Genomic DNA, 20,526 nt, shown 5'->3' with positions numbered 1-20,526 from the left:
AACCGCCGCCGCCGCCCTCCCCTGCTCGCTCGAGCCGCCGCCGCCGCCCCTCCCCGCCCGCCGGTGAGGCTCCCCCCCTCCTCCCCTCCCTCTCCTTCCTCCCTCTCCTCCCTCCGGCGCCCTCCCCTCACCTGCGCCGCCCGGCTCGGCCCCCGGCCCAGCCGCTCGCGCCCCCGCGTTGCCCGGCTCGGCCCCGGCCCGGCCACCCCGCGCCGCCCGCCCGGCCGCGCCCCGCCCTCCCCCGGCGTCCCGCCCGGCCGCACCCCGCCCTTCCCCGCGTCCCCACGCCCGGCGAGCTCGGCCGCCCGCGCCCCCGGCGCCCCGCCCGGCCCGGCCACCCCGCGCCGCCCGCCCGGCCGCGCCCTGCCCTGCCTCGCGCTCGGCCGCTCGCGCCCGGCCTCGGCCGCCCCGGCCCCGGCTCGGCCGCCTCGGCTCGGCCGCCCGCGCCCCCGGCGCCGCGCCCCCGGCGCCCCGCCCGGCCCGGCCACCCCGCGCCGCCCGCCCGGCCGTGCCCTGCCCTGCCTCGCGCTCGGCCGCTCGCGCCCGGCCTCGACCGCCCCGGCCCCGGCTCGGCCGCCTCGGCTCGGCCGCCCGCGCCCCCGGCGCCGCGCCCCCGGCGCCCCGCCCGGCCGTGCCCTGCCCTGCCTCGCGCTCGGCCGCTCGCGCCCGGCCTCGACCGCCCCGGCCCCGGCTCGGCCGCCTCGGCTCGGCCGCTCGCGCCCCGGCCCCGGCCCAACCGCCCCAGCGACCCGCGCCGCCCCGTGCCCGGCCGCCCCCCCGGCGAGCCGCGCTCGGCCCTGCCCCCGGCCGCCCTCCGGCGAGCCGCCCCGCCCGCCCGCGCGCGCGCCCCGTCCCGGCACCTGCGCCCCGCCCCGCCCCGCCCCTCGGCTCGGCCGGCCGTGGTGGCCCGGCGTCCTCCCGCGGCGCGGCGAGCCCCGCTCGCCCGCGCGCGCCCGCCCCCGGCTCGGCCGCCCGCCTCTCAGCGAGCTCGGCCCCCCCGGTTCAACCGCCCCCGTGCCCCGGCTCGGCCGCCTGTCCTCACGCTCGGCCTCGTCCGGCTGTATCCTCGCTCGCCCGCGCTCGCTTTCCCCAGTGTGCTTGCCCGTTCGCCCCGCCGTGCCTTGCTCGCGTCGTGTCGGCCCTCGGCGTGGCCTCGAGCTCGGCCAGCGCACGGCCCCGACGCGTGTGCGACTCGTTCGCAGCACGTTAAGTGTGGCTTTGCGCGTGCACGTGCTCGCGCAGCGTTCCGGCGTAGCTCGTCGTGCCCGCGACACGATCGTCTACCCCCCCCCCCCCCCCCCCCCGTCTCCTATATGCGCTAATCACGTTGTTTATATTAATAAGGTAGGAGTCTCAATTTGGAAATTGGTTACGTTAGTTAATTTGTATAGTCAATCGTCTATCTTATTCAATGTTAATCTACTAAAAGTGATCGCGTTTACATTAGTGCATGTAGCTAATCCGTTTGTTAGAACCAATTGGAACGAGAGCGTGTGACGTCTAGTCATTCGTTTACCCGTAGTGCCCCTCGAGCATAAGCCTTAACCCCTGCGAGACCTTCCCTCGTTTCTTTCTAACCAAGATAAATCCATTATCGTATGTGGTATTCTATGCATATTTACTCTACTTGTTCTCTTGTATGGTGTACTGTTGGTTTCCTAATTTCAATGGATGGATGTATGTATGTTTGCACCCGCTTAGAGAACGATCTGGTTGAAGAGCCCGAGGAACTCGCAGGAGAAGCCCCTGAGCAGCAGTCGGTTGGTGGAGGCAAGTGTCCTTTGACCTATCTTTGTCCTATTCATTATTTAATTCACCTCCCGCTTTACACATTTATGCCTAAGGACTGACTAGCTTTTGTTATCCATGTCCTTGTTTACCTATCTGGGTTGGATTATTATTAGTTAGCTTTATGCTATTGCTCAACTCTAATCAATGAACATGATGAGATTATCTATGATACGCTGTTTTCCCTTCTCTTATTATGATGTTGTACTTGTGGCTTTAAGGGGGCTCGAGCGGTTTCTCGAGTGCCTCTCCGTAAGGACCTGTTCTATGGATGACCGCCCGGGAAAACAGTGCAACCATGAGAGTGGAATGGGGTGCCCTTAGCTGAATAATTAGAGGATCCGGGGTGTAGTTCGCTTAGCCGTCGTGCCGTCAATGGGGCTCGGTGTATGCGGCTCGCTCTGCCAAGTTTGGGTTCGCCCCTTGGGGAGGAGTGCGGTGCATTTAGGAAACCTAACGGGTGGCTACAGCCCCGGGGAATCTTTGTAAAGGCTACGTAGTGAAACCCTGCCTATTCACCTTGGTAGTGTTTAAGGGTTTGATCGGCCCGAGGCAAGAGGGAATCACGGCTTGTGGGTAAAGTGCACAACCTCTGTAGAGTGTTTGAGAACTGATATATCAGCCGTGCTCGCGGTTATGAGCGGCCAAGGGAGCTCCAGTGATTAGTGGTACTTGATCAGAGATACTTTGGTACAGGTGGTTATGAGATCGATGGTTTTTGTTATGACTATGGTGCTGGTAAGTGGTATTCTTTCCGTTTGGAAAGGGTACATCGGGTTAATAACTTGGGTTAATGCTAAAACCTGGCTTTCTATTAGTAAATAATAATCTGACCAACTAAAAGCAACTGCTTGACTTATCCCCACATAAAGCTAGTCCACTACAGCCAAACAGGATACTTGCTGAGTATGTTGATGTGTACTCACCCTTGCTCTACACACCAAACCCCCCCCATCCCCAGGTTGTCAGCATTGCAACCACTGCTCAGGAGAAGATGAAGCTGTGGAAGGAGACTTCCAGGAGTTCCAAGACTACGACGAGTTCTAGGCGTGGGTTAGCGGCAACCCCCAGTCGGCTGCCTGTGAAGGCCGCGGTTATCTACGTTTCTTTTCCGCACTTTGATTTATTGTAAGGACTATATGGATGTCTCAGACGTATGATGTAATCGACTATTATTTTCCCTTTTAATACTATTTTGAGCACTGTGTGATGATGTCCATGTTATGTAACTGCTGTGTACGTGAATAACTGATCCTGACACGTACATGGTGCGCATTCGGTTTGCCTTCTAAAACCGGGTGTGACATTTGCCCTCCATGCTTTCCCATATTTGATCCTGTAACCAAACAGCTCCGAAGTCATGGTCATAATTGACTTCACCTTCAAGTTTGGCTGACCCTTCAATATCCCCAATATCCTTTTCGCAATTAGGCTAGATGTCAACTGACGATGCTTAGAGCTCAGCTCTGTCTGGGCACAAGTGTGTGGACCTACAATTTTGGTGATCTTAAACTTTCTGGTTTCCTTCTGCCTTCGGGCACACACCCTCCAATTACATTCCGACACCTCGCACACAACAGTGTAACGACATTGTGCATACGAGTGTCTCACCTTGAACGGCCTCTTCCGGAGCCTCTAGCAGTTCATCATCACGTCCTTCAGCATATGCACGGGTGGAATGACTTACACTACTAAATTCATGTACTGCAGGGTCACGCTCGGGACACAAACGTCTTATGAGTTCAATTTCTTGCTCGGTCATTTCTTGAACCGGACGGTCATCATCAGAATCTAAGGCCCGTGCAGCCTCATATGGCTCCTCCTCATCCTCAATCTGAACATCAACACTATTTGATGCCCTGCATATGTTGTCCATATTATATGATACATGCACATCAAGATAAGCACCATTATCTATTTGTGGAGATCCTGCATCGGGTCGAAGCAAGAAATACTACATTAAAAAGTCTAATCAAACGAAATAACGATAGATATGAACAACGTGTTAAAGACACTTACTAGGATGATCCTGAACTGGATCTTGGGTCAATGGGATCTCTTGGGGGGTACCACCGGATTAGGATCCCCACAAACGCCAGGAAGAGGACGAGAAATCTGATACTCGTGCGGCCCCGATTGAGCATCGGGCACAACAACCACTTCTTCCGGAAGCTCTACCAAAGGAGCTTCAATACGAGATGCATTTTGCATTTATGGAGACAACCCGACTGGAGCATCGCGATGACTAACAGATAACTTTTGAACAACCACATCCAAACATGGTGGAACCATCGTCTTCACAATTCTTACATATCTCACCCAATCATCTTCTGAGGCAATGGAGATCAACCATCGGACAACTGTTCTATATGTAATATGGGACAACAAACCCTGAATTGATATTCTAGGGTCGTTTATGTTGCAACTAATCTCCTCACAAGCTCGAGCGAAAATCTTGTCAAAAGATGGTCTTTCATCAAACATCATGGTCACGATCTTCATACCAGCAAAACTAACATTCTCATAAGCATCTATCTTCACGCTTCCTCCATGGTATAGTGTCACTAGGGTGTCTATCTATTGCAAAACTGGATTACTAACTCAATAATGGCTAGGTACTTAAGCCTAAATACTTACTAAGTAATAAATAAATAGTAACTACTTATTAACTAATAACTATATAGTAAATATTAAATGACCACATCAAACGAAATTACATAATCTATGAATAATGTACGAAAACAATGTATACCTGAGATCGCGTACGAGTCCAACTAACGGTGGAGAAGGACAAGTCGGAATGACACCAGTGTACAAAAAATATTATTGTCAATAAAAAATTTGGCAGCACCTCTCCTATAAAGTGATGTTTCTAAAACCTGCAAATAAACGACAACACGATGGTTGCCAACACAGGAAACTGCACGATAGCTACATAATAAACAATATGCTGACCAGTATATGCTAAACAATATGCTACAAGTATATGCTAACTATATACTCACTAACTTTCCTTCATCCAATATACTAACAATTTACTAACTATATAATCACTCACTATATGGTTAGTTAAACAAAATGCTAAGTTAAACAATATACTTTACAATGTGCTAATTAACTAAAAAATTAAAATTTTACCTGTCGGGCTAGGAGGCGAGGCGGAGCTCGGTGCGGCTGCGGCGGGGGACGGTGGTGGAGAGAGTCGGTGCTTGCTGCGGCGCGCGGTGGAGGGAGCTGGGGCTCGCTCCGGTGCGTGGTGCAGGGGGCCGGGGCACGGTGGAGGTGCCGGGGGCGGTGTCGGGGATAGGGCGCGGTGGGGAGGTCGCGGGCTCGAGGCTCTCGGGCCGGGGGCGGTGGCGGGGGCGAGGCTGCCGCGCAGTGGGGGCGCGCGCCGCCGGAGCTGCACGGGCGCGCGGCGCCCGGTCGAGGGGCAGGCGCGATGGGGCGGGCCGCCCGGTCGCTGGTGGAGGGGCCGGGGCGTGCGGCAGCCGGAGGAGGAGGAGCGCGGTGGCCGGTGGGCGAGGGGGCGCGGTTGCCGCGGTGGAGGAGACGATTGCCGCGGTGGAGGAGACGAGAGCGCGGTGGAGAAGACGAGAGCCGCGGGATTGGAGAGAGGACGACGCGGGAGTTTTACTCCGGAGCCCGGCGCCAAAATCTGTGGCGCCGAGCTCCGGCCCACGTCAGCGCCGCGTCAGCTGGTGGACGACAGCGTTGCAGGTAGCTCGGCGCCAAGATCTATGGCGCCGAGATGTGTAAACTCGGCGCCATAGCTCATGACGCCGAGAAATGGGTCCAAAATTTCATTTAAGTTTTCTGGGGGTATAATAGAAAATTTTTGACACAAAAGGACTCAAAAACAAAAAATTTGGGCAGTCAGTCAACACAGCCGGCATGTATTCTACACTGTGGGACAGCGATGCACGATCGGATCCACGCGATGAAAAGATGCTTCATAGTGACAAATGAGAACCCCAAGCTAGCTGAGATAAATTTATATACCTTTTTAAATGATGAACAACGTGCGAATCCCTCCGTGGATGGATTCACAAAGGATCGATTTTAGCCTTCCTTCTGCTAGCTAACTAACTAGAAAGTACCCCTTAATTGGCTGTCTCCTTCTCTGCCTCCTTGGCTGTCACCTTGGCAGCCTCCTTGGTGGTGGTAATTCCGGTGCAAAGATTGAATGTTCGATGCAGCGCTCTAATGTGAAGCCACCTGCATCCAACGCCGCTAGCAGTGCAATACCAGCTCCAAGACTCGTTGGATGAGAGATGAATGGGGTGGCGGCTGAGACTTGGGAAATACCTGGTAGCGAAATACCTGTTTTTTTTTAATATATACTGCCAGGGGTGGCCGTATTTCGCCGTCGAGGAGATGGTCAATGTTTCCTGGGCCGATCGGCGGAGACCAAGTTACCTGGACGGCTGGACCAGAAGTTTGCGAAGGCCCATCGAAGGATTCTGTTCCACGCGGCCTGAATGCTCGTTTGATTATTAAACAGCCACATGCATCTCTTTATCTGAACTTAAGCTAATGCGGAAACTAGATGAATTTAAAAAAAGAATCTAAATGGACAGACCGGGTTTCTGTCATGAAAACCTGCTTACATGTAGCCACAAACCGGAAGACCTGAGGGAGGCCTGGCAAGCGTAATTGTGTCCGTGGGTCGTGTGGAACAAAAAAACATTTGTTTGAGTTTCGTTGAATGCGTCACACGCATTATCATTGCTTTATTAAGCCTGATTTAATTAAGGCGGCTTGGTGACCACATCGACGCAGGAAACAACGACCGGCGGCGTCGGCAGGTGGGTGGCGGACATGCATGCATGCAGAGAACAAGAGCTGATCTCAGCTCCATGGATTTATTTGGTGGAGACGAAGAAGATGGCGAGCATCGGAAACAATAAAAGCACGCATGCATCTACTCCGGCCGACGTCAGCAGCATACATGACCTTTCAACAACTAAGGGTATATGCTTGGTTTTTGGACGAGGCTGCCCTCCTAATCGTGCTAAATAATCTCTGGTCCTTTAAAGCGCGTCGTGTGTTGTTAGATCAATTTTTCTCTCACGCTTCTCGTCTACCAATAGATCGTCGCACCCTATACTGACTGTCATCTAAGCTCAACATGACATAACATGAAGCCGTATGCAACATAGTGCTTCTACATAGTATCGTCCCGCTACCTGAAGGAGGACGAACGGTTCAGTGAGCTATAAAAAAAGAAGTTGATCTCTTTTTAAACTCGTACCTTTCTTGACTTTTGGCATGGCTTCAGAGCAAAACTCCGAGGAGGAGCTAGCCAGGGCATGCCAAACACGCTAACTCCAGAGTTGCAAACTCTATAGAGTTTTTGGAGCCGCAGTATAATTTTTTGGAGTATCTATTTTGCTGCTCTGAAAATTAAACTCCAAAAAACAACCTAGTCATGAAGTTTAGAGTTATTTACCCGTCATTGCCACCGATTACGAGAAACAATCTAAATTCTGTAGCAGAGCTGCTCTATCCGGAGTTTTAGAGTAGAGCTGCTCTGGGTGGAGCAGAGCCATGCCAAATACACTCTTAATATCTGATATGTAGGTCATATTTTCACTTTAATATTACATTTATTTTTGTGGATATTTTATGGGACATGTCCATCACACTGTCTTACCACTGACCCTTTGCGTATTGCCCATCGATTCTGCTGTTATATAATTGCGTGTCGTCGCAACACGAGAGCATCATACTGATTATTAGTGCTTTATTTAAATACCAGTTGAATGATCGTACATTGCTAATGGTTATATACATAAAATATTATGGCATGCAACTATATCATTAGTAGAACATGCTTATTAGAATCTTATGACATCGTAAGTTAATACCAAACATATGACTCAATCTTTTTTTTAAAAAATAACTTAACATGTCAAGCACAAAAGGAGAGCAAATACCAGGGTCAGACTCATCATTCATACGCACCCCACTTGCGTGTGAATTATAGTCCTGTACTGGCGGCAGTCCGGGAAGCATTATATTTTACTCCAAAAGCGGACGAGAGCATCGAGGCCCTATATATATCATGCCATCCTTCGGAGCCAACAACCATCCATCTGAAACAAAGAGGCAAGCTTCCTTACTCGCTTCTTCTCGAATATATATGTTCTTGCTTGTCGCGGGACATGTATATGCATCCATCTAAACTGCTCATTTTGACGGTGGTGGTCACCGGCGCCGCTGCGGCGCATGACCACCCTTCCGCTAGCACTCCGGCGGCGCAGTTCTGGCAGCAGGCCCTCCCGGGCACGCCGATGCCGGAGGCCATCGCTGACCTCGTCCAGAAAGGTACCCCTTGTGCTTATATACAGCCTGTGTACGTTACTCTTCTTCTTGTTTCCTGATGCTGCTGCGACAGGCATCGACCACTCGCCGCTGGTGGAGCGATACCCTTCGGCGCCCGGCCTCAGCGCGTGCGGCGCATGGAGCAACCTGTGCACGCGCAGCGTGGCGGCGGGGACGGGCATCTTCTTCCACGAGGCGGAACTGCGTCCGGGCAGCGCCATGGCGCTCTCCTTCCCGGCGGAAGTGGACACACCCATCCTCCCGCACGCCGTCGCCGCCGCCGCTCCATTCGCGAACCTGACGGCCGTCTTCGCCACGTTCGGCGTCGCCGGGGGCTCCGCCGAGGCCGAGCACGTGCGGGACACGCTCAGGTGGTGCGAGGCGCCGCCGCGGCCGGCCGGCGAGCGCGTGGCCGCCTGCGCCACGTCGCTGGAAAGCACGGTGCGGAGCGCCACGCGCATGCTCGGCGCCGCCGGCGGTGACGGTGTGTGGGCGGCGGCCACGTCGGCGCGCCTCCGCGCTGGCCTGCCGCGCGGGCGGTACGTGGTCGGGGCGGTCGCCCCGCTCCACGGAGACCAACTCGTGGCCTGCCACCGCGTGCCGTTCCCGTACGCCGTGTACCAGTGCCACATGACGACGAGGAAGACGGACAGGGCCTACGTGGTCTCGCTTCGCGGCCGCGGGGGGCCGGTGCTCGACGACGTGCTGGCGTTCTGCCACCGCGACACCTCCGGCTGGAGCCCGGACCATCCGGCGTTCCGGATACTGCGCGTCCGCCTAGGCACGCCGGTGTGCCACTTCGTACCGTACGGGAATCCAGTCTTCGGTAGGAAGGCCAGCACAACATAGTAGTACGTTATCGACTTGTCGTTATCAAATATTTATCGTCGGCCAGTTCTTTATTAACTAAAATGTGATAAATAAAAAAGAACAAAGTAAACTTCGTCTATGTCTGAAGAATACTGTGTCTTTTAAACATTTTTGCATAATAAGAATCGTCCAAATTATACTCCTATTACATAACCAGCATGAGGTTGCATTCATCATTAATACATTAGATGAACTCCCATATATAGCTATGGAGTGAACATGTTATGATAATATTATATTAAAATTTAAAAAATCTAGTTTTCATTTTGAGTTTTTATTATCATCTTTTAAAGTTCTTCGTTTTGTTTCCTTGTAACAAACCTATTTGATGGATCTATATGTGCTTGTATTCATGTATTATAAATTTCTGCTTGTTATTTTTCCACTTAGCAAAAGGTGGTTGCTGATCATATTGCCCAATTTTGGTTACTTTAGGTTACAAGAGCAGATTACTTGAGTGGTCGATAAACATTGTAATTTAATGTACATGGTGAATTTGTTCGATGTGTAAGGTTTATGTAAAAATTCTTAACTTTAAAAGATGATAACAAAAACATAAAATGAAAATTAGAAATTTTTAATTTCAAGATATCTCATCGTAACATGTTCACTCCGTAGCCGCGCACGAGCGTTCACTTAGTAAATAGATGAAAGTTCCTTAATACAACAAGAAAGAACAATAATGCTATTGATTAGAAGGGAACGACAGCCAGCGCCTGAGAGAAGACGGGGAATAGGAATGCAAAAGAGAGAACAGAGAATAGGAATGGCAGAACCAGGAATAGCAGGTTATTCTTGGAGCCTTCATAAGTAGTAGAGATGTTGTATTTATGTTAATTTCATCTCATAGTTTTTTGTCATGGTAAGTTTTTAAAATGAGTTCAACAATTGTGTTACAATGTTTTAGAAATTCTCCGTGTCACTCTGAATATGTTTTCCATCTTCTAGATTGTTTTTTTGGCAAACTCATTTTTTATTCAGATGCCTTATGCCTAGTGTCTCAATATATATATAAAACCTTTTATTATATTTTTACAAGGCCAGAGATCTTTTTCTGGTTTAAAAAACTCATCATGTGTTTACTAATTTATTTAATTAGAAAATAAATTTTAATCAGGATATATGTAAGTAATTTAAATGGTTTTTAGAGTCGAATGGAACTGGTTGCCCGATTTAAATGTGTCGGCGTTTCGAGACCGGGGGTCCCTAAGCCGACGAGTGAAATCTCGCCGCGTGCCCCAGCCCAGATGGGTCGGCGCGAGGCCGAGCGCGAAGGGGGGAAGTGAGGTGGCCGGAGATGGGCGTGAGAGAGGTGGGAATCCCGCGGCCTTCGTGTTCGTCCCGCGCCCAGGTCAGGTGCGCTTGCAGTAGGGGGTTACAAGCGTTCACACGGGAGAGGGAGCGAGCGGCCTCACGCGAGCGCCTGTCTCGTCCTCGTCCCCGCGCGGCCAACCCTCTCTAAGAGGGCTCTGGTCCTTCCTTTTATAGGCGTAAGGAGAGGATCCAGGTGTACAATGGGGGTGTAGCGGAGTGCTACGTGTCTAGCGGAGGAGAGCTAGCGCCCTAAGTACATGCCGTTGTGGCAGCCGGAGAGATTTTGGCACCCAGCTGGTGTGATGTCGTGGCCGTCGGAGGAGCGCTGGAGCCTGGCGGAGGGACAGCTATCGGAGTTGTTGAGTCCTTGCTGACGTCCTCTTGCTTCCGTAAGGGGGCTGAGAGCCGCCGTCGTCACAGAGTATGCGGGGCGCCATCATTGCCTATCTGGCGGAGCGAGCCAGATGGGACGCCGGTCTTGTTCCCCGCGGCCCGAGTCAGCTTGGGGCAGGGTGATGATGGCGCCTCCTGTTGACGTGGCAGGTCTGCGCCCTAGGTTGGGCGATGTGGAAGCTCCTCCGAAGCCGAGGTCGAGTCCGTCTTCCGTGGCCAAGGTCGAGTCCGAGCCCCTGGGTCGGGCGAGGCGGAGACCGTTGGCTGAGGCCAGGGCGGAGTCCGAGCCCTGGGGTCGGGCGAAGCGGAGTTCGTCGTCTTCTGGGGCTGAGCCCAAGTCCGAGCCCTGGGTCGGGCGAAGCGGAGTTCGTCGTCTTCTGGGGCTGAGCCCAAGTCCGAGCCCTGGGTCGGGCGGAGCGGAGTTCGCTGTCTTCCGGGACTTAGCCCGAGTCCGAGCCCTGGGTCGGGCGGAGCGGAGTTCGCCGTTTTCCGGGACTTAGCCCGAGTCCGAGCCCTGGGTCGGGCGGAGCGGAGCTCCCTATGGTGCTTGCGGCCGGGCCTGACTGCCTGTCAGCCTCACTCTGTCAAGTGGCACCGCAGTCGGAGCGGCGCAGGCGGCGTTGTCTTTCTGTCAGGCCGGTCAGTGGAGCGGCGAAGTGACGGCGGTCACTTCGGTTCTATCGGCTGAAGGGCGCGCGTCAGGATAAAGGCGTCAGGCTGTCTTTGCATTAAATGCTCCTGCGATTTGGTCGGTCGGCGCGGCGATTTGGTCAGGGTTGCTTCTTGGCGAAGACAGGGCCTCGGGCAAGCCGGAAATACGTTAGCCGCTGGAGGGGGGCCTCGGGCGAGGCGGAGATCCTCTGGGGTCGGCTGCCCTTGTCCGAGGCTAGGCTCGGGCGAGGCGTGATCGCGTCCTTCGAATGGACCGATCCCTGACTTAATCGCACCCATCAGGCCTTTGCAGCTTTATGCTGATGGGGGTTACCAGCTGAGAATTAGGAGCCTTGAGGGTACCCCTAATTATGGTCCCCGACAGTAGCCCCTGAGCCTCGAAGGGAGTGTTAGCACTCGCTTGGAGGCTTTCGTCGCACTTTTTTGCAAGGGGACCAACCTTTCTCGGTTGCGTTTTGTTCCGGTGGGTGCGCGCGAGCGCACCCGCTGGGTGTAGCCCCGAGGCCTCGGAGGAGTGGTTTGACTCCTCCGAGGTCTTAATGCCTCGCGTAATGCTTCGGCTGGTCTGGTCGTTCCCTCATGCGAGCTGGCCGTAGCCCGGGTGTACTGTCGGGTCCCAAGTTCTCGGGCTGGTATGTTGACGCTGTCAACGGTTCGGCCGGAGCCGGGTTTGCGAGAGCAGCCCCCGAGCCTCTGCACAGGGCGAGAGGGCGATCAGGGACAACTCGACTTTTTTACATACGCCCCTGCGTCGCCTTTCCGCAAGGAGGAGGGGAGAAAGCGCCATGTTGCCCTCGATGGGCGCCGAACATGGTGTCTCCGGTGAGCTACAGGCGGGTAATCCGAGTGGACGTCCGTGCCCCATTCGTTAGGGGTCGGCTAGAGGCCCAGAGGCGCGCCCAAAAGTACCTGCGGGTAATCTGCCGGACCCGGTCCCCTGGCGACGGGGTCCGAGGGCTCAATGCCTCCCTCTGATGGGATTCCGTTACAAGATCGTTCCCGCTGGTCACGAAAATGTCCTAGGGTACCTCGGGAGCGCAGCCCGAGCCTTGGTTATGTATCGAACGTACCCATGGTCATCCCTCACTCTGTGTCTGAGGCGGCTGTGAACCCTTCGGGGGCCAGCCTTCAAACCCCTGATCAGTAGTGGGCGCGGAGCCCGAGTAGCCTGAGGCGGTCGTTGAACCCTTCCGAGGGGCCGGCCTTCGAACCTCTGACCAGTAGTGGGTGTAGAGCCCACGCGATCTGAGGCGGTTGTCGAACCCTTCCGAGGGGCCAGCCTTCGAACCTCTGATCAGTAGGGAGGCTCGGAGCCTGGTTCCTTCACGGGGAAGGATCCTTTTCGGGGTACCCCCTTTCCCGGTCCCTGTTGCAAGAGAGAGAAAGAGGAAAAAGGAAAAGGATACGAAATCGAACGACGCGGTGTACCTTTTTCGACGCGGTCATTATGGCGAAGGCGAAGCGTCGCTCGCTTCTCCTGCCAGAGGCGCCGCCTGTCCCGCCGCGGAGTTAATGCGACGGGGCGAGTGGTTTGTGGGGCGGCCGCTGCACGTGCGCGAGCCGTTCGAGGAACGGAACACGGGCGCGTTGTCTTCACGCCGTGAGAGAGGGTTCTCCCGTTGCCCCTAGATGGGACGTAAGCTTGGCTGATGACGTGACAGCTGCTCCTGCCCGCCTGCCACCGCCATTACTGCCAGTCCATTTTTGGCCGCATTGACCATCGCGCCAGGCTGGCGCTGCTGGGTCGTGCGCTGGGTCGCCTCGAGTCGCGGTATTGGTTCCGCAGTCGAGGAGGCGCGGCGGTGCAGTTGCATGCACGAAGCATTCGGCGCGCCGGTTTCATAACGCGTGGGCCTGGGCCTCCGTGCTGGGCGTGTTGGGAGTCGGAGAAGTGCGCACACTTGGCGCGGTTGCATGCCGCCTGCATGGCTGCCCGTCCTTTTGCCCGATGGTCTGGGCAAAAGCGGAGAGCCGCTTGTAACCGCTGGGCGGTTGCACGCACCGCGCATGACGGTTTGGCTTCTTCTGCTCCGAGCCGGCTTGCATGACGTGTGGGACCCAGCCCCCGCGCCGTAGGGGAGGACTTTGGAGCGTGTTGGAGAAGACTCAGCCCACGACGGCTGGGGACGCAAGTAGGGAGAGTCGCCTTTAAAAGGAGGGTGACCCCCTTGGAAGGCGACCATGTCTTCGTGCTCCCTTATGCATCGTGTCCTTCCACCTTCCAAGCCCCCGGATGGGGGATACCCGCCGTCTTTCCGCCTCGTCGTTGGAGGAACGCAACTCCGCGGGAGTTGGTACCTTTCAGCCATCGTTCGGCTTCAAGGATTTTCATCAGTCGGCCCGGCTGCACCCCTCCGCCGGCGGTCACCCAAGATGGTGACCTCCAGTTTGATGGCGGGGGAAAGCAAACCGGGCCGCGGCCTCTGCCCCTCCCTCAGCCTCAAGGATTTTCATCACCAGGGCTGGGGAGGGGAGTGTGCCGAGTTGGGGTCGGCCCCTGCGTGGGCGGTGGCCCGCTCCTTCCCTCAGTGATTGGGGGGAAGGGCGGTTGTCGTCCGTGGCGCTGGCAGCTGCCGCGTGCCTGGCTCTCGGGCCCGAGTGGCTTCGGAGCCGCTCTCGGCGCCGGCTTCTGCCACAGCAGCTGGAAGAGGTTCTTCCGCCGATGAGATAGCCAGGGCCGCCCACGGACCAACCTCCAACTCTACGGCCTTCTGCCCGTCCTTGCCTCACAAGTTTGGGCATGGGCGGGGGCCTCCTGACAGCAGCATCTGCCCTGAGGTCATTGCTGCCGCTGTTCGGCCCCCCGGAGCAGAAGTCGTCGTCGTCGCCGCTGCCGGAGCGGGCGACGGCACGCCGTTCGTCGGTCTTCTGTTGCTCCGTAGGCCCCCCCCATCGAGTGGGGTTGTTCGTACCTGCGGAGGTGGAACCGGAGTTCCGTTTGTAATGGCACTTTGAATGCCAGTGTTTTTGTTCATTGCGACTGTCGGGGCCTGAACATGTATGTGTTTTTTCCTCATTTTCGAGCACTAAGACTCGCATGTTGGTTGTCTGAACCGCTTCACCAAGCGTGAGTCGCCCCGTGTAAAGGTGACGAGTGAGGTATCCGTATCCCGGAGGCGTAGGAGTCCCTCGGCTCGGTCAGCCTTGTTGCCCGAGGCTTCTCTTGCTCAGTTAAAGGAACCCCTCGGCCGCTCTTCGATGAGCCGAGGCCAGGGGTAGCGGTGTCAGCGCGAACAGAGGCAGAGTTGGCTCGGAAAGAAGACCTGGTCGGCTGGAGCCTGGCCGGGTCGTCCGTTGGCGGGACCGACGCCGAAATTGACCTGCCGAGGCCTCGGGTCGGGCTGATGTCCTCGGGGGACAGCTGGTCGAGGCCTCGGGGTGGCCAGCCGAGCCGCCTGCCCGAGCCAGATTCTCGGAGAAGACCCTGGCGGCGACGGCCCAGGCTTGGTGATGACGTTGTCCTTCAGAGCAGAGACCCTTGGACTGCGTCGCCGTCCGAGGCTAGGTCGGACCTCGCCGAAGGTGTTGTCGACGCTGAGGGTGCTGCTGCTCCCTTCAAGCGTCAAGATCCGAGCCTGCAGGATCGGATCATCTTGTAGCGCCTGTTTTCTGCGGCCGTCGAGGCCAAAACACACCCTCGCCGTGTTGTAAAGCTGCGTCTCTTTTCCTCTTGTTTCGAGTATCCGGACTTTTTTGTCGGTAACAGAATTGTTCGTGCGAGCGAGAGCTGCTTCTCACGGAAGGTGACGAGTGAGGTATCCGTATCCCGGAGGCATAGGAGTCCCTCGGCTCGGTCAGCCTTGCCGCTTACGCGCACTCTTACCCGTCCATGGGGCTCTGTCACCGACGCAGTCGAGAAGGCTCGAAGAATCGCTCCGGCAGAAGGTCTTCCGAACGTGAAGACTCGTTCGGTCTGCGGAATCACTCATCCGAACGTGAGTTACTTATCGCAGAAGGTGATGAGTGAGGTATCCGTATCCCGGAGGCGTAGGAGTCCCTCGGCTCGGTCAGCCTTGGCTGCTTACGTGTACTCCGTCGTTCTCAGGATCCACTTTCGAAGTAGTCGAAAAGCACGAAAGACATTCTGGCAGAAAAGATCTTTTTTCGAGGAAAAAATTTCGACGCGGAGGGGGTTCCCCCCTTTTAGCCCCCGAGGGAGGGTCGGACTTTGCCGAGGCAAGGTTGACCCTTCCTTGATGACTAAACTTTGCGTAGGAGCGAGGTATATGAACAACTTGAAAACATCTTAAGGGTAGAAGCGACGTAGCTGTTGGATGTTCCAAGCGTTGCCGTAGACCTCGCCTTGACTGTTGGCCAGCTTGTACGTTCCGGGCTTCAGAACCTTGGCGATGACGAACGACCCCTCCCAGGGGGCGTGAGCTTGTGCCGCCCTCGGGCGTATTGTCGCAGACGAAGCACCAGGTCGCCCACCTGGAGGTCTCGGGACCGGACCCCTCGGGCGTGGTAGCGTCGCATGGACTGCTGGTACCGCGCCGAGCGTAATAAGGCCCTGTCCCGAGCCTCTTCCAGCTGGTCCAGCGAGTCTTCTCGACTAGCTTGGTTGCTTTGGTTGGCATAGGCCCTTGTCCTCGGGGAACCGTATTCTAAGTCTGTGGGCAAGATGGCCTCGGTCCCATAGACTAGAAAGAACGGCGTGAAGCCCGTGGCTCGGCTCGGTGTTGTCCTCAGGCTCCAGACCACCGAGGGGAGTTCCTTTATCCATCGCTTGCCGAACTTGTTGAGGTCGTTGTAGATCTGAGGCTTGAGTCCTTGTAGAATCATGCCGTTGGCACGCTCTACTTGCCCATTCGTCATGGGATGAGCCACGGCGGCCCAGTCCTCCCGGATGTGGTGATCCTCGCAGAAGTCCAGGAACTTTCTGCCGGTGAACTGGGTGCCGTTGTCGGTGATGATGGAGTTCGGGACCCCAAAACGATGGATGATGTTGGTGAAGAACGCCACCGCCTACTCGGACCTGATGCTGTTTAGGGGTCGGACCTCGATCCACTTGGAGAATTTGTCGATGGCGACCAACAGGTGTGTGTAGCCCCCGGGTGCCTTCTGCAAGGGGCCGACGAGGTCCAGACCCCACACAGCAAAAGGCCAGGTGATGGGTATCGTCTGCAGAGCCTGAGCGGGCAGGTGGGTCTGCCTTGCGTAGAACTGACACCCTTCGCAGGTGCAGACAATTCTAGTGGCGTCGGCCACCGCCGTCGGCCAGTAGAAACCTTGTCGGAAAGCATTTCCGACAAGGGCTCGAGGTGCTGCGTGATGGCCGCAAGCCCCCGAGGGTATCTCTCGGAGGAGTTCCTGACCTTCGGTGATGGAAATGCATCACTGGAGGATGCCTGAGGGGCTGCGGTGGTAGAGCTCCTTCCCGTCTCCCAGCAAGACGAACGACTTGGCGCGCCGCGCCAACCACCGAGCTTCGGCTCGGTCGAGGGGTAGTTCTCCTTGGCGGAGATATTGCAGGTACGGGGCCTGCCAGTTTTGATCAGGCGCGACCCCACTTTGCTTCCCCTCGACGTGCAGCGTCTCGCCCTCAGGGGCCGAGGGTACCTCGGGCTGAACCGAGGGCGCCTCGGGCCGAGCCGAGGGTGCCTCGGACTGAGCCGAGGGTACCTCGGGCTGGACCGAGGGTGTTTCGGGCTCGGGCGTGTCGTCGATCTTGACGGAGGGTTGATGCAGGTCTCGGGAGAAGACGTCCGGGGAAACCGTTGTCCGCCCCGAGGTTATTTTAGCCAGCTCGTCCGCAGTCTCGTTGTAGCGCCGGGCGATGTGGTTGAGCTCGAGCCCGTAGAACTTGTCTTCCAGGCGCCGAACTTCATCGCAATAGGCCTCCATCTTCGGGTCGCGGCAGTGGGAGTTCTTCATGACTTGGTCGATGACGAGCTGCGAGTCACCGCGAGCGTCGAGGCGTTGGACCCCTAGCTCGATGGCGATCCGCAACCCGTTGACCAGAGCCTCATACTCGGCCACATTGTTGGACGCCGGGAAATGGAGGCGTAGCACATAGCGTATGTGCTTCCCGAGGGGCGAGATGAAGAGTAGGCCTGCGCCGGCTCCTGTCTTCATCAGCGACCCGTCGAAGAACATGGTCCAGAGCTCCGGCTGGATCGGAGCTGTTGGGAGCTGGGTGTCGATCCATTCAGCTACGAAGTCCGCCAAGACCTGGGACTTGATGGCCTTCCGAGGGGCGAATGAGATTGTCTCGCCCATGATTTCCACCGCCCACTTTGCAATCCTACCCGAGGCCTCCCGGCACTGGATGATCTCCCCCAGGGGGAAGGATGACACCACAGTTACCAGATGAGACTCGAAGTAGTGTCACAACTTCCGCCGTGTCAGGATCACCGCATACAGCAGCTTCTGAACTTGTGGGTAGCGGATCTTGGTTTCGGACAGTACCTCACTGACGAAGTAGACTGGCCTCTGAACGGGCAATGCATGCCCTTCTTCTTGCCTCTCGACCACAATCGCGGCGCTAACCACCTGCGTGGTCGCGGCGACGTAGATCAAGAGGGCTTCTCCGGCAGCCGGGGGCACCAAGATAGGCACCTTCGTGAGGAGCGCCTTCAGGTTCCCGAGGGCTTCCTCGGCCTCAGGGGTCCAAGTGAAGCACTCGACTTTCCTTAAGAGGCGGTACAGAGGCAGGCCTCTTTCGCCGAGGCGTGAGATGAAGCGGCTCAGAGCCGCAAGACATCCCATGACCCTCTGTGTGGCGGAACTGCCCGAATTATTCCAACTTAAGTGTCTAAGTCCCGCTTTAAAGGCTAGACCACACTTAAATGGGAATAACCCGTCAATCCCTCGGATCTAGTCCGACACGGCCACTGACAGGATCAAGTACCACAATCTCACTCGATGGTGAGTCACAGAGCAAATACAATAAAGCATAAAACCATGCATGACAGAGTATTAAGTTATTACATCATCATCGGAGTTTTTCAAAAGTAGCCATCAGTGTTCGAAGTGCAGCGGAATAAAACTAACAGTAATTAAACAGAGAGATGGGGAAGCCTGTCCCATCACTCCTCATGCTCCTCCTCAGCCGAGGTAGGGTCCCACTCAACAGTCCAACCCGGTGGCAAGATGGACGGCCAAGTCACTCCAGCAACCATTTCCTCTAGAGAACCTGTAAAAATTATGCCACAAGCAAGGCTGAGTATACTAATACTCAGCTAGACTTACCCGGTGTGAGGAGTCTACTCCTCTACCTCTAGACATGCAGCTGTTTGGCTATGGGGTTTGGTTGCCAAAAGCACTAGCTGAGTTTCTAAGTCAAGTTTTAACTTTGTCAATTTAAGTGTGACTCTCTTAAGGCTAAAAGTGTACTATCTACTCATCCATAGTAGCAAACATTATTAGCAATCAACATCTTATATCAACTCATCATATTTCCACTTGTTACTCAATGCAGTACAATGGATCAAGCAGTCTCATTAGCTGCGAGAAGCAGACGATTCGAATCGAGTTTTTATCCTTGCAAGGTAAACCTAAACACACGACATGTAGGGGCACTCTGTCCCCACACACATCAACCGTCCCCATCGATTCCCCGTCAGCAGATCAGGGCTCACCGCCTTGGCGTACAATGCCTCACTGACCCCGACTGCCGTCGTGCAGTGACCGCACTTGTAACCACCATAACCGGAATGGGAGACCACGTCTCAGGTCGCGTGAGGGGATATGTCCACTGCCAGGTTCACTCAGGTACTAGGCTTACCGATTTACCATATTTCTCGGTATGTGCTTAGTACGTTCAAACGCTTGACACAGGTATCCACACGTTAATCCTTATTCCATTTTCCCATCTCGTAGACAACCAATCCCCATGGATTGTTGTCTACCACTAGTATCATGGTAGTATGAAAGTGGGTACAATCAATTTCCTGATCTCGCGCGAGTGCTAGAAAAATCACTCGTCTTCTACCGAGATCCTAATTAAATAAAGCAACTACTCGACCTATCATACTAGTATTCATCTCAAAAGGGTTCCTGAGATCATGCAACTAGGGTTTCAAACAATTCCTACACCTAAGTGCACAATCAATCCTACAATCATTAAGTGAAGTAAAATAGCATAGATAACAGGTTATGCATAAACCGGGGCTTGCCTTCCAAAGCAGTGGCAGGCAGGTCCTCTGGTGCAGGCTCGGGTGCTGGATCAGGGGCTACCTCCTGAGCAGCTCCTTGCTCCGGCACGAGGATGTACTCTCCGTCAGCAAGGTTACAGTCTATCGAATGCAATGAACATGTATGTCATGATTATGCAGGATTTAATAACATTATGCTAAAAAGAAACTAAGTCAAGAAGTAACTTAGGGTTTCTTGGTTATGTGGGGCTTCTAGTGGGTTAGACTTATCACCTTTATGCTTAGGTTTTTGTTGAGGATAAACATAGGGAATTTGTATTGCTCTTGTATCCTTCAGTGGATAAGATATAAAGGATTTTAGGATGGCACCATTTTTCTATTACCCACTTTTCCCTTTCTTTTATTTTCTACTTATGGTTTCTAGGGTAGGTTTGAACTATGACAGGGGTTTAATATTTTCCAAAAATTCTGTAAAAAGTACAGTGGGTTGCCATTTGCTATTCTAGCCTGTTTTAAGAATTTGAGGCTTAAAGTACCAAGGCTAGGCTTTAAACAAAAATAACAAGAGTTATGCAAAAAGGGCCACTTTACACTGCATCTCTTAGTTAGGGGTGGGTTCTGTCCTAAAGATTATTTTTGCTGGCATCCAATAGTAATAATAGGCTTCTGTGCTAAAAATCACAGAAAACTAAGGGGTGGTTATTTAGTTATGATTTTCTTAAGTTCAATGTCAAAAAGGCACTTTCTACTACATTATTATTTGAAAAATGTCAAACAACAGATTTCATATTTTTCCTAAGTTCTCATTAATAAAACATTAGTTATCCCAAGGGTGGGGGTGTTTTTGCCTTGGGGTTATTTTTGTAGGGTTTTTCTAAGTTATCCTTATTTTATTAAAATAAAAGGTATCCTACTTATTTTATACTAAACCAGGGTATGATAGATTTTTCCAGTGAACTATATTGAATAAGTATCCCAACAAAAATAGAGGTGCTCTCTGGTTCATTATTTATACCCCCTTTTCTATTTTTCTTAATCCTAAGCATATTGCAAAATAAGGGATAAAGAC

At 54.3% G+C, this 20,526-nt stretch overlaps 1 protein-coding gene across 1 annotated transcript; it reads left to right on the top strand.

Annotated features, from left to right (window-relative positions):
- The first annotated feature begins 7,862 nt into the window (after positions 1-7,862).
- On the top strand, positions 7,863-9,387 carry LOC103640575 (BURP domain-containing protein 3). Its single transcript, XM_008663687.2, has 2 exons — positions 7,863-8,115; positions 8,186-9,387. Exons 1-2 carry the CDS (start codon positions 7,953-7,955, stop codon positions 8,959-8,961), a joined length of 939 nt encoding a protein of 312 aa, XP_008661909.1. The 5' UTR covers positions 7,863-7,952; the 3' UTR covers positions 8,962-9,387.
- Positions 9,388-20,526: the final 11,139 nt, after the last annotated feature.

This window comes from Zea mays, chromosome 1 (assembly GCF_902167145.1).
Source record: "Zea mays cultivar B73 chromosome 1, Zm-B73-REFERENCE-NAM-5.0, whole genome shotgun sequence".
Lineage (NCBI taxonomy): Eukaryota > Viridiplantae > Streptophyta > Magnoliopsida > Poales > Poaceae > Zea > Zea mays.
Note: the sequence above shows the minus strand (reverse complement) of the source record. Positions and strands in the feature narration are given on the sequence as shown.